The following is a 14,357-nucleotide window of genomic DNA, read 5'->3' on the forward strand; positions in this document are numbered from 1 at the left end:
TGAGTCCAGAACTCTCCAGGAATTGTCTCTTTGCCTCCATTTACACGATAACCTAAAAGGCCTCGGCGTATGTTCTGGGCCGTCCGACTGGCTTCCCGGTGACAGGGTACCGCCGCCATCTGCTGTGCGCACGAGCCACGGCAGAGGACACCCTCCTTCCCCGTTACGAGCCCTTAATGGGGTAGGCTCAAGAAGCGAGTAAAAGCTGTCCCAGTCCCAGTGCCCTGTGTGAATGGTGGGGGAATTTCAGCCACACCGCAGCAGACATGGGCTGAATTCAAAGGGAACTTTCTGGAAGGCAGCCCTACAGAGAGGCTCACTTACTCTTCTGTTTCCCTGCCGAGGCCCCTCGCGACGGCACAGGCCCCGCGGTAAAGGGCCTCTGAGAACCCGGTGAGGACATGGCAAAAACCGTCCCCCCAAAATCGACTTCTCCAGAACTCTGGAAATCAACTAAAGGCTCGCAGCAACCAGGGAGCGTTTATTGAAGAAAAGCGATGGGTTCTCAGCCCGGGTGAGCTCTGTGACATTGTCACTCGCCCTCTGGCCAGCCCCGGACCCCACCTCCGAGGTGCCCTGAAAACCAGCAGCCGCAATTGGGTAAAAGCCAGCGACCTAGCGGCCCCCGGAAGGATCACGCTGGGGTTGCTGCTCTTTGGAAGCCCCACGCTCGGAAAACTCCCGATTTGCCCATCAAGCAGTTCCCTGGAAAACTCCACCTTGCAAAGCTTGTCTTTATACTTGACCTGCCCGCTTTTCCCCACGGTATCTATCAAAAACAATCAGCGGGCATTTCACGGGAGCAAATAGCAAGATGACAAAAAAGCTGAAAAAAGAAGAGAAAAGAAAAGAAACTGTTGGAAAATGAGATGTCCGAGGGGGACCTGAAAAGGCTCTCCTGGGAGCCCAGGGGAGCACTGTGTGTCGAGCAGCGCCGCTCACGACAGACCTCACCAAGACGGGTCGGGAAGGGCTGAGGCAGAGACTCTCCAGCTAGAACTCGACATCCTGCAAGGTCTTCCTGGAAAAATGAAGGAGATAAACAAAAACTCCCGAGAACTCGCAGCTGGCTGACGTGCCCGCAGAAAGTGCCGGAGGGAGTCTCGGGCCGGAGTGAGGTCACCAGGTAATCACAGAGCGCCAGCAAGGGGAACCGGCGGGTAATTACACAAGACAGGATAAGTGAATGTAGTTTTTGTAACTTTTTTCTTCTGTTTGATTTCAAAGATGACTTCACAGGGGCGCCTGGGGTGGCTCAGTCGGTTAAGCGTCCGACTTCGCCTCAGGTCATGATCTCGTGGTCCGTGAGTTTAAGCCCCGCGTCGGGCCCTGTGCTGACCGCTCGGAGCCTGGAGCCTGCTTCGGATTCTGCGTCTCCCTCTCTCTCTGCCCCTCCCCTGCTCAAGCTCTGTCTCGCTCTGTCTCGCAAAAATAAACGTTAAAAATTTTTTTCTTAAATGTAAAAATAAAAAAAAAATTTTTTTAAAAAGTTAAACTTTTTTAAAAAGAGGACTTCGTAAACCAGTAACAAGTCTTGTTACTTTTAAAAACTGGTGCACCGGAACATCTCTCTCGGCCGGCCCCGAGCTCAGAGAGGCTGGTGGGGGCGTCAAGGTCCCGGGGACAGACCTCTCACGGCCTTCGCCGCAGGCAGATTTAGTCCGCGAACATGCAGTGTGTACAAGGACCCACAATGACTGATGGTGACGGGTGCCATGCTGTTCGATAAACCATGTGGAGGCCTGGAAGGGAAGTCTGGGGAAGGGCGTTGTCCAGGGAGGACAGTCTGGGAACCACCGAGGCCAGAGTGACCAGAGAACAGCCTCGGTGGCCGGTGACGTTAAGCGCCAGCTGGATCGTGCTAGGCTTCAAGCGTCGGGAGTTTCGATTTTGGCACGATTGTTATTAGAGAATTGTAAGGAGGGAGTGACATGAGGCAATTAGTTTTCAACAAGCTGACTTGGTGGGAAGCGGGAAGGGTTTGGAGGGCGTGCCACCCGCCGCAGGAAGCCAGTGTGCAGCCGGGACAGACTGCCTGGGAGATGGGAGGGGAGAGGGAGAGGAGGCCCTCCCCCCCCCCCCCCCCCCCACTTTCCAGCTTTAGCATCCAGCGGCCAGTAGTGTCATTTCCGGAAATGGTCTAGGGGGAGGCCCAGGTGGAGGCTTGATCAAGTATTCAATTTGCACATAATAAATCTGAGATGCCTAGGAGGCACGGAAGAAAAGCCCAGAGGTCAGGGCGGGAGGTGTGAGCTTTGGAGCCTTCGGGAAACACGCTAGTGAAATCTGTGCCTGCAGAAACCCCACAGAAACCCGGGTAGAGGGTGCAGGCAGGGCAAGGGCCCACTGAGGTTTGGCAGAGAAGGAAATAGCAGACCCGCGCCCACGGCGCGATGGAGGAAAACCGGGGGAACGTGGTTTCGCAGAAGCAGGGGGAGGGCTTGCAAAGTCACCGGCCGTGTACCATGCTGCTGAAAGGTCGAGAAAGAAACCAGGAACACCATTGGGTGTGGTGACAAGGGGGTGACGTGCGTGAGAGGTGTGGGGGAGATGTGGCTGGCGGTCTAGACAGGGTTAAGTGGCCGGGCAACCTAGGTTCAGCAAAATGCCATCACGTTCATTTAAATTTGTAATGTGATTTTAGAACTGTATTTATTGTGAGCTGGAGAGTTTTGAATACTTTTATATCTGCACGTCCTGTACTTCAATGAATCTAAAACCACATTTATGCACCAAGAAATAGGTGATCTTTCACAACGCAACGCTTGTTTACTGATCGCAAGGCTCATGTTGATTTCAGAAATGTTAAAACGTGTTAAAAAAAAAAAAATTTAAAAAAGGCCCAGAAGTGGCTGAACACGGTATTAAGTGACAAAAAATTTAAGTCAAATCTGGCAGTTGCCAGAGTTTCTTCAGAAGCCCAGCTACCACATTCGCACAGAGGACACAAAACGGATTTGGTTACTGACATTAACCAGTCGCGAACCCCTTTAAGACGGTTTCCTCCCCTAGAAGTGGGGCGGCACCCTCTTCACGCAGTGGAGCCAACCTGAACATCCGCACAAACAGGTAACAGCAACCAACCACCCCTGCCGTCAGCTGCGGGTAACCAGCTGGTGGAGCCGACGCCCCGCCTCGGGGACACACGAGGGACACGCGAGATGCTCTCTGTCCAACCAGTAAGGCAATCGGCCGTCTGTGGACAGGCTCAGCGCCCTGGGGGGCGGGACCGGCTGGCCCTGTGCGAGGACAGATGCGAGCTCCACAAGGGTGCAGATTTCCCCGCGGTGTTCGCGACACTCAGAACCGCCTCACTGTACGCGAGCTGACATTTAAACAAAATGTCGGAAAAATCAAGAACGGTAAACACCTAGCGACCAGGTGAACCGGGCCACAGAGAAGAGCACCACGCCACCTCCAGGCCCCCTGTGACAGCTGAACCTGCGTCCGGCACGAACGTGCTGCTCGAGGTTCCCGTCGTACACAGAAAGCTTGGGACGCACTGCGTCCGGATCTCGCGCTGTCCCCCACACCGAAGGCCCATATAGAACCTGAGGCCTAAGGATCAACCCTGTTAGTAACAAGCGACGATACCGTGTTGTCAAAAAAACCCCACTGCTGTGTTTCAACATTTGAGGAATCGCGCCACTCAACCTCGGCTGGACCTACAGTCGACGGGGCGGCCGCTGTGCACACCGAACGCTCCTTCCTCCTCCTTGCGGCTCCCGGTGGCGCTGAAGGCGGTTCTCGAAGTCTCTCACGCGACACTCAACCGGCCGTATTCTCCGACCCCCGCCACGACTCGGTGTGGTGGGGTCTGAATCGGATCCTGTCTGCGGGGGACACCCAGCTTGGCGTAAGGAGAAAGAGGAAGTGGTCCCAACTCCTCCTTTCCCTCAAGCAGCCCACGGGCAAGTGCGAGCGAAGTGCGGGGAAGGCCGGGCCAGGCGCACCCCCGCGTGCACCCCGCTCAAGGGGGGCGCTCTGAGGGGGGAGGGGAGGGCGGTCACTCCTGGGGACTAACTCCCTCGGACGTCGTCGGTGGAGTGCCACCCCAGCTCTTGCCAGCTGCCCGCCGGGTGGGCCCCACCAGCCACCAGTCCCCCCCCCCCCAACCCCTGGGTCACGGGCCCCCAGGCTCCACTCACCTCTGCCTGCGGCCACCCCCTCCACCACTTCCTGCACTCCAACCTGAGCCTTCCCCGAGGCCAAGGTTGGGAGACAAACCCCCAGGAGGCCAGGGACTCTCCCTTAGAAGCCGCGCTAAGTAGCACGAGGGACTAAGGTTTGCAGCTATTTTATTTACAAGTATACATTTAACACAATGAAATAAACACTGATATATCGAAGCCTAGTTAATAGTAGTGTAACAATATGTATCATTTTGATGATTACATTATTTTAAACAACAAACTACACTGAAAAATTAATGCCGATAAAATTCTTGGTCATAATATTATTAAGAAATACAATATATAAATTGAAAATATGATTGCTTAAAATTTGAAAATGGAAGTGAACTCATTTGGACAGAGTCAGAGTTTAACATAATCTGAAAGGGGGGTGGGTGGGGCCAGAAAAGGCTCTGACCCAAATGAAATCTTTCAGGTTAACAGAAGGAAAAAGCGGCGGAGTTTCTCTTGAAGGATAACGGGCAGTCTGCTTCTGCAGGCAGGACCGGCTCCCGGGGTCCTCGGGCTCCGCGGCGGGATCACATCACCGAGCAGGAAGACTTTCCTTGTGACGCGGCCCCATCGATTTTTTCTGCCTCCAAAATTATCCTTCTAAAAACGTCAACAGCGGTCTGAAATCAAAGACACAGCCAGACAGCGTTAGCTTTCACGTGGAGCCCTGGTGCCTGCCCTCACCGCAGGCAGGGCTGAAGACGGCCCGCCGCCACCCGCCATCCCCCACCCCTGCAGGTGGGGGTGCAGCTGTGGAGAGAGCCCAGAACCGCCCAGCCCCCGACACCACCTGACCGGAGAACTAACCTCTCATCCCGCTTCTGGTCCCCGTCATCAACGGTCACTGCAGGCTGCCCCTGGGTCTCCCCCGACCCCACGGCAGCCCTGGAGTTTCTGGGTCCGGTATGAGGACCCCTCACCCGTCGGCTCCCGTTCCCATCAGAACACCCCTCTTCCCTGCAGCGCGTGTCCCCTTCGCGGCCCGGCTCCCACGGGCCCTAAACCAGGGCGGGGCTTTTCCTGCTCCTCGAGAACCCTCCAGACCTCTGCCTCCCACTTCCTTAAAACGCTCAGCTTCGACTCGTAGGCGGCCGTGCAATCATATAAGCCACCTTCGAGCCACGTGCAAACCCTGAGTCACCTCCCCCGTTCCTTCTGGGGCAGTGTCACTGTGTCCAACACCGCTCTCCGCCCCCGGGACCTCCTCGCCTCCCGTGACCGGGGGACCGGTCTTTCTCAGTGGTAGCCTCTCAGCCCGGTGGGCAGCGCAAGGGCCCTTCACAAGGAGTCACTGTTATCTGGAACCGGGAATCCCCTCTCAGGTGGGACCCCAGCCCCCGATGATCCCAAGATGCCCCTGTTCTCAAAGGCCTCGAGGGGCAGCGCCTAGACCTTGTCGATACCAACGGTCACCCCTCCAACACCCAAGGCCAAGAACCCACCGTGCCCACCTTCCTTCTGTCTCTCTCCCTCTCACTTTTCTTCAATATCCCAAACTTCACAATTCTCGGCCCCACAGGGACCAGCTTCCTTGATCCGAGGACACGTCCCTGTCCCTTACCCACTCGTCCCCCTCACTCTGTTCCCAGCACCACCGCCACCGGCTTCACCTTCTCTGGCCGCAGCCACAGCCGGCACCCACCCGGTCACTGTCTCCCTGGGACCCCGACTCCAAAGGGGGCCCGCGGCGCGCCCCCCCGCCACGCCGGTGGAGGTTCGTGCCTTGCCTTTCTCCTGGAATTTCTAGCGCCTCTCCCCGTTCTCACGCTCGGCTGCTGTGTCTTACAGTTCGGTGGGAACACGCGCAGCGTCCAGGAGAGAACTCTGCATCCCCGTCCGCCAAGCTGACTGCCCCTCGAGCCTGGGCGCACCTGTTCTCACGGACGAGGTGGCCCTAACTGGGCAAGAGCTGCCCCGCCCCCACCCTCTTCTCTAAACAAGGTTGCTGGCTGCAGCAAGCTTTCCTCCCTTCCCAGGACTGTACAAACACGTCGTTTATTTCACCCTACAAAAACGCACAGAAAAAGGCCTGGAAAAACCCGTGCCAGACTCTCCCCGATTCGGTGTGCCTGGAATCTGGCGTTCTAGATAAACCTCAGAATTCTTCTTGCTTATCTGTGTGATCTGACTCTGCCCAAGTGTGCTCTCTTTTATCACGTCGCTGAAGTAGAGCCGTGGGTCGCCACAACAAACACGCCAGGAGCGCCAACTCACCCCCCAGTTGAGCAAGAGAGCGTAAGCGTTCTCACGGACTCCCATCGCTCTGACCATCGAGGCTTTGTTAACAAAACCCACTGAACTCTGCTTATGAGGTACGTGAGACAAGTTACAAACAAGCTATGCTTGAAAATTTGAAAATCAATAAAATTGACTTGATCGAATTGATCTGAAAATCAATCAAACCTCTGAGCGGTTCACACAGGCTGATCTCTGATCACATGACCACTGGGATGCACGCGTGTGTGCGTGTGTCTTTACTACACGACTTCTCTCCCCTGTTCTATTCGAACAGCAGTGAGCATCCTGGCAGCAATCTGGGTTAGAATCACTCACACCTCTAATGTAAGGGATTAGAGTCCCTTTGGGCGGCGAGAGACTCACCAGGCTTCGGCTCTCCTCATCTCTTTAGCACGTTGCAAGACGCTGTGGGCAGGAGTACGAGAGACGTGACAGGGAGCGGACACGTCTAGACAGGCCTTTAAGATAACTGACCAGGACACGGGTTTCCCAAGGACCGCGGGTCACCGTTGGATTTACCCGATTTGGGTACAAAGATCTTCTGGCCTTAAAGGACTCGCTTCGTGTCGGAGAAGGCACCTGCTGATCGGACGGCAGGGCCGGCACGGAACAGACCACAGTGAGCGGATCACTCGATCCCTGATCTTCTCTGGCTGAAGACGTTTGAGGCTGCCATGCAGGACCCTTGCCTTCTTCTAGGTTTCTGGCTACTATCCGACAACTTCGCTAAATGTATCAAAGCCGCAGGGAAGGACAGTAGTGGGAATCGTTTCTTTTTAAGCCTTCGGCACAATTCCTCTTTTCTCTGGTGTTCAAAAAGCACCAGGCTACCCTCTACCGGACACACAGAGACGAAAGAGCACACCCGTCCAGAATCACGTTACGATCCTTAAGCTCCAGGGACGTACGGCGTAAACCAGAGAGGAGGCCTGCACCCCGACACCAAAGGGCCTAAGAACGCACCTCAAGCAAACCACTCGAGGTCGTTCTCAAGAGGAGACGTGACCCCAAGGCAGCGGCCCTTCCTAGGCACTGCCTCTTCGTCACACTGGAGCGCAGGGCCCGCTCGGGACGGAGGTGCTCGAGGGGGCCAGCAGGAAGGACACACGCGGAACGCGGCACACGCTCCGCGCGGGGGTTACGCGAACAGTTGAACGACACTGCGGCCGATGCCAGTTTAATTATCGTGTCTGAAGGGACAAGTGCTCGAGGACCCTCCGATTTTCACCCGAGAGGAAGAGTGAAGTCAGCAAACAGAACCAAGGTGGCTGGGGCCATTCGGCTGCCCTCCCCAGCTTGACGAACGTTTTTTACATGAGGGGTAACCGACACGTGACGCGGTGTTAGTTTAAGGAGCACAACTAACGATCTGACAGTCGTGGGCACTGAGAAACGATCACCCCAGTAAGTCGACGGCCACCGCCGCAAGGTTACAACCGTTGTTCTTGTGAGAACTTTTGCCAGCTACTCTCTCCGCAACTTCTTTCTTTCTGTAATTTTTTTTTTTTTTTTTTGACGTTTATTTTTGAGAGAGAGCGCGAGCAGGGAAGGGGCAGAGAGAGAGGGAGACACAGAATCCCCAGCAGGCTCCGGGCTCCGAGCCGTCAGCCCGGAGCCCGACGCGGGGCCCGAACCCACGAGCTGTGGGATCATGACCTGAGCTGAAGTCGGACACTTAAAGGACCGAGTCACCCAGGCGCCCATGAGCAACTTTCGAATACAAACAAAAACACCACAGTATTGTCAACTGTAGTCATGCCGTATACTACACCCCAGGACTTGCTGATCTTGTAAGTGGACGTTCTTACCTTCTGACCACCTTCAAACTGTTACTATGCAGATTTTCAGGCACACAGAAAAATGGAAACAACCGTGTAACAATCAGCCAGCCCCCCATCTAGAGTCAACAAACGTTAACGTCCTTGCTCGCTCTCTGTCACCCAACTGCCCCATTTGAGAGTAAGCTGCAGACGTTAGGATACTTGGGCCCTAAATACTTTGGTTTGCATTTCCTAGGAATGTGGACATTCTCTTCATCATTCCAGTACTGCCACTGCATCCAAGGAAATGAAAGTATTTCCCTAATATATCCAGAACGTATAAAATCTCTCCAATGGACCAAAGATGTCTTTTACATTCCAATCGAGATTGACAGACTCTGTAATCCACAGTGGCTATTCCTCCCCAAGAATGCTTGAACTTTCTCTTAATGTTTATTTTAGAGAGAGAGAGAGAATGAGAGAGAGAGAGAGAGATGCTGCGCACATGAGAAGGGAGGGGCAGCGAGAGAGAGAGGGACAGAGGATCCAAAGCGGGCTCTGAGCTGTCAGCACAGGGCCCGACACAGGGCTTGAACTCACAAACTGAGACCATGGCCTGAGCTGAAGTTCGATGCTTAACCGACGGAACCGGCAAAGCACACCCCCCCCCCCCCCCCCCCACGAACACTGTAATCTCTATTACGCTTTGCTCACGCCAGAGTCCTTCTCCTCCTGTCCACCGGAAGGCATGGTATAGACAGAGAGGACCAAACGTGGGGTAGGTTTAAACTCTCTGAGCTCTTACATCATATATAAATAGACCTAAGAGTGATCTAAGGAAACTCATTTACATCTTTGGACCTTAAACTCCCTTCCAGAATGAGACAGTGCAACTAAATGATCTTAAGGATAGGCCAGACACCTAATAAATGTTTGATTTAGTTCCATTAGAAAATGAAGGCATCTCTTACGATCTCAACCCCTGGTATGAGTTCTGTGTGCAATCAGGAGCTGGGCAGAGTCCCATAAATCCCTTGTTAGCTGGCACTTGGGAGCCAATTACACAGATTTAATATCCCCCGTCATCCGAACCCAGGGACCAAGGGATCTGACGAGCCCGGGGCACCCGGCTGACCGAGCCCCTACCATACAGGCACCCCGAAGGCACCCGCTGTGCCGGGCATTAGGGAGAGCACAGTGGTAAATGACACGGCCTTGCATTCCAGAATGGACTAAGGGGGAGAAGGGAACAGAACCTTGAGCCGGGGAAAAGCGGCAGGGGTGGGAGAACGGGCGCCAGGCCCACCGTCACCCTTCCCACCGCCACCCTTCCCGACCTGCTGTTTCCTCACAGAAATGGACACCGACTACTCTAATTATTTGAGGATCAAACAAGAGAACATGTTGAAAATACTTTCAGAACTGGAAAACGGCAAAAGCTACAGAACGTCGTCCGAATGTAAGCGGTTAACGAGAGAGAAGACAGGTCAGAGGGAAACACGAGTGAAGGGTGCCATTCTCAAAGTGCCCACTGTGTTCAAGGGGCGAGCGCAATAAATAAACATTAAAAAAAAAAAGGGGGGGGGGCGCCTGGGTGGCTCAGCTGGTCAGGCATCCAACTCTTGATTTCGGCTCTAGTCATGACCTCGCGGTTCATGAGTTCAAGCCCCGCACTGGGCTCTGCACTGCCAGTGTGGAGCTTGCTTGGGATTTTCTCTCTCTCTCTCTCTCTCTTCCCACCCCCCCGCCCCGCCCCTTCCCTGCTCGCACGCGCTCTCTCTCAAAATCGATAAACTTACAAAAAAAAAAAAAAAAAAAAAAGGAACATCTGCAGGGCTGATATTGGGAACAGATGCCTAGAAAACGGTTCTCTGCAATTTCTACGTTAGAAACAATACATATGCGTCTAGCCCCATTGCACCCGACAGAAAAAGGACGTAGGTGCGGGCACAAAATTTTTATTGCCAGAATGACGTGAGACCATCACTGCTTCTTTTCTACGTCTGGACTTATTTCTGGACCAGCCCCGAATACAGAACAAAAATAATCATAAACGTCTACAAATTAGTGCTATCAACTCCTGTTTATCCTACAAATATTCTAGGTCCCGTCATAAGCGGAATACTGCCAGCCACCCGAAGACGGACGCTGGAGAGGGTGGAAGGAAGGACACAGGGGAAGCAGGAGCGGCACAGCTGGAGGGGCCACAGGCCGACCGCGGGGACACAGCCCGGGGCCGACGGCTGCAGCGTCGGAGGCCGTCTACGAAACACGTACCTGATTTTCTTTAGCAGAAGATTCCAAAAAAGCTGCGTTCCAAGACTCTGCTAATGCTTTCCCTTCTTCATAACTGATCACCCTGAAGGAAAAAGAAGATTCTAATTAAAGTACTTGGCTCTTTCTTTATAAAACATCTATAATTATTTATGAACCAGGCTCTACTTTTAGCGATCGTTTCCCGTGTAAAGCGGAAGACCGCTTTCTGCCCAATATTCCTACCCAGCGTGTAACATACAGCAGCATTTTAATTACGCCTGGGCCGGGGAACGGGACAGACACGGCCTTGCTGGGTTACCCGTGCTCCTGTGAGCCCTCCAAGTTCAGAGGACACGACTGCGCGTTCCTGTAACACTGACGGTCTGACAGGGGCGAGGCTGCGAGCACCCGAGGACGGGGCGATTCCCAAAGGCACGGGGTGCAGGCCTCTGGCCAGCCAGTCCCCTCTCCAGACGAGGCCCCGCAGGAGCGGGGCCCTTGTCCCTGACCACCGATCTCATGCCGCCTGCGTCAAGGCGGGAGGGGGGAGATTTACGCTGTGGCTTTGCTTCCGCTTAGCTACAATCGCTGCCACGTTTCTGAACACAGAAGACGCTGCAGCTGAGAATCTTCTCGACGTGGGAACAAGAATTGCAAAAGGCACTTCCGTGGTGAGATGAGCGTAGGCTTCACTTTAGAAAGCAGTTCGCCATCCGGAAGGTACGCACCTTTCCATGTGTAGATCTTTCTTATTCCCGACCAGCATAATAGGTATTCTAGGAAGGGAAGGAAGAAAAAAGCCACAGTAAACCAGGGCCAGACCTGCCTGTTCACAAGACACTACTGTCATGAGGGCATCTGACAAAAGAGAACGAAACTGTTACTACTTACTGCACTTTCCCCACCATGTCCAACAATTTGCCGTGAATAACTTTAATCACTTCAAAACTGTAACACAAAAGCATGAAATCAGACCTCCATCTTAGTTGGTGTTTTTACATGGTTTTTTTTTTTTTTAATTTTTTTTTTTCCAACGTTTATTTATTTTTGGGACAGAGAGAGACAGAGCATGAATGGGGGAGGGTCAGAGAGAGAGGGAGACACAGAATCTGAAACAGGCTCCAGGCTCTGAGCCATCAGCACAGAGCCCGACGCGGGGCTCGAACTCACGGACCACGAGATCATGACCTGAGCCAAAGTCGGACGCTTAACCGACTGAGCCACCCAGGCGCCCCTCCATGTTTCTTATATAATGTTTCTCGTGGGAAAAACATGGAATGTCACTGACTCACCACTGTAATATAAAATAAAGTGAACCCCAGGAATCTCATAGTTTTTTCCTATGAACCTTCTTTCACGTGAGCGTGTGACACTGAGTAACCCTTACTGAGAATATTCAAGATGACGTACGTGAGATTATTAGATGGGAAACTCTACCAGTTGGCGACAAATCACATAAACGCGTGTTTTAATCTCTGAATAAACATCTGTAGGATGTTCTGTAGCTAGAGGGCCCTCGCGGTCAGCCCGCGTTCCACGTTAACGTGGTGGAAATGCACAGACAGTAAACCGATTTATGTGGTTGTCATTCCCATTAGCAGAAAAGCTCAGATCACCTAGGCAGCTGGAGGGGAGGAATACAGTTTTCATTCTAGCAGTGCAAGAGAACGTTCATCGGGATACTTTCCCCCCTTAACAACCTGTTTGCTCCGCAAGCCAATCACTGAGACGCATTAAGCCTGGTAAGGCTGATCGTTACTACAACCAGTTCCATCATAATCCTTTAGACGGCTGAACGCTATCTATGCAGAGCAAATACAGTCGAAGCAAGCAGCGGGGGGGGGGGGGGGGGGATCGTACCTTTTGATTGATGTAACAGAATACACAAGAATATAACCATTAATATCTATGGAGTATGTCTGAGGAAAGATGGAGTATTCATCCTGTGGGAGAGAAAATAATTCCATCTGAGTAAAGTCTTCATATAGCATACCAAGCAATCTTTACCCAAAGTTTTCCCCATATTACCTGGTCAAAGAAATCAAAGTCAACAAAGAAGTAGATTAAAACATTATTCTAGACACATAGCCCCACACACTGAAGACTTGTTTAAGACTGGTTTGGGGCTGCTAATCGTTTTAAGCTAATACTCAGAAACGATCCTGGCCATTCTAAGGCTTCTGGGGAGAAGGCTAATCACTTCTCCAAGTCCCGGTAGGGAGGATGAAGGAAATGTCAGGGCAACAGGTCCCGCAATCTTACGTGCAGTGAAAGGCACTAACGTTTCTTTTACGGACAAAAAGTCCAGAATCTTAGATCTCATGGGAAACTCACGAGTGCTTCTGGTTTATTCCACAAATTTGTGTTTTCATATTTAAAAGTGTTAGGTCATCACTAAACCTGTTCCCTGCACTTGAATCACAAGGGCCCGAATGCCAGTCTATGGGCCGTTAACGGGCTGCTACCAGCACTTGAGAGGGTAAGAAGAGAGGAAGAGAATCCAAATGCTACACGTGGGGTACCCGGACTTCCGAGGATCACAGGAGTTACTTACCGAGCAGGTTTAGGAATGAACAACAAAGGTACACGTTATGTGACAATGTATCAGCAGCTACTTTCATAAAGCGGCTTTAGGAGACTCAAATATAAAAGCATTCTAAAGGTCTAATGTCAGTGCAGTTTTCCTTAGTGCACGCCACTGTCTGGTACAAAACATTTTGTTCTCTGGTGAAATGTAATTGTCAACGTGCTGCGTGCGTATCCCGAGCAAGTGCTGTTATATAGAACATCTAGAACGTCGTGTCAAACCACCATTTTACCAAAGAACTGTCTCTGTTAACTTTGCAGGTCCACAGGATGATTATAACTAATGTTCACGATGGCCCGCAATTATTACTATTCGCCACAGTAAAGTGTCTTTAAAAAAAAACAACAAAGAGTAAGTTTTACTATCAGTTCTTGGTATCATAAATAGTAATCTTTAATTAGAAGATAGCATTTCTACATCACAGCACTCACTACATACACAAAATAAAACGTTTGTTTCATTATCACTTTCAGATTAGTCTCACTAAGTCAAGTTCATTTTAGAAAAAAAGTTTTTTTAATGTTTATTTTTGAGAGAGCACGAGCGGGGGAGGGGCAGTGTGAGAGGGAGACACAGAATCCGAAGGGGGCTCCAGGCTCCGCGCTGTCAGCACAGAGCCCGACGCGGGGCTCGACTCAAACTGTGAGATCATGACCCGAGTCGAAGTCAGACGCTTAACCGACTGAGCCGCCCAGGTGCCCCCCCCCCCCCAGTATTTTTTTTAACATTTATTTATTTTTGAGAGACAGAGAGAGACAGACAGAGCATGAATGGGAGAGGAGCAGAGAGAAAGAGAGACAGACACAGAACCTGAAGCAGTCTCCAGGCTCCAAGCTGTCACCACAGAGCCCGATGTAGGGCTTGAACCCACAAACTGGGAGATCACGCCTTGAGCCAAAATCAAGGGTCGGGCGTTTAACAGACTGAACCACCCAGACGCACCAGTCAAGTTTATTTTAGTGTTAAATTTTGAGAACGTTTTTGTCAATGGAATGATAGATCTTTTCACCCAGATTAAAAACAACATTCCAAATGATTTTAGTCACCAGTTGAGCTACAGCAGATCCAAAGTTCAAATCACCTTTTCCCTGAAGAGAAGATGTGGAAATAAAAGAGTAATCATAATCACATGGGGTGCCTGGGTGGTTCAGTCGGTTAAGCGTCCGACTTTGGCTCAGGCTGTGGCCTCACGGTTTGTGAGTGCAAGCCCTGCATCGGGCTCTGTGCTGATGGCTCAGAACCTGGAGCCTACTTTGTGTTCAATATCTCCCTCTCTCTCTCTCTCTCTGCCCCTCCCCCGCTCACACTCGGTCTCTCTCTGCCTCTCAAAAA

The 14,357-nt window shown here is 52.1% G+C and overlaps 1 protein-coding gene across 1 annotated transcript in view; it reads right to left on the minus strand.

Annotated features, from left to right (window-relative positions):
- Positions 1-4,496: 4,496 nt before the first annotated feature.
- The window catches only part of RHEB (Ras homolog, mTORC1 binding), a 44,979-nt gene continuing 35,118 nt past the window's right edge, over positions 4,497-14,357 (minus strand). The window contains exons 4-8 of the mRNA XM_047844528.1: positions 12,299-12,381; positions 11,330-11,386; positions 11,167-11,214; positions 10,460-10,541; positions 4,497-4,804 (exon numbers count right to left, since the gene is read on the minus strand). Coding sequence (XP_047700484.1) covers positions 4,712-4,804; positions 10,460-10,541; positions 11,167-11,214; positions 11,330-11,386; positions 12,299-12,381 — 363 coding nt within the window. The 3' untranslated portion in view covers positions 4,497-4,711. The remainder of the gene's footprint in view (positions 4,805-10,459; positions 10,542-11,166; positions 11,215-11,329; positions 11,387-12,298; positions 12,382-14,357) is intronic.

Source organism: Prionailurus viverrinus, chromosome A2, assembly GCF_022837055.1.
Source record: "Prionailurus viverrinus isolate Anna chromosome A2, UM_Priviv_1.0, whole genome shotgun sequence".
Taxonomy (NCBI): domain Eukaryota; kingdom Metazoa; phylum Chordata; class Mammalia; order Carnivora; family Felidae; genus Prionailurus; species Prionailurus viverrinus.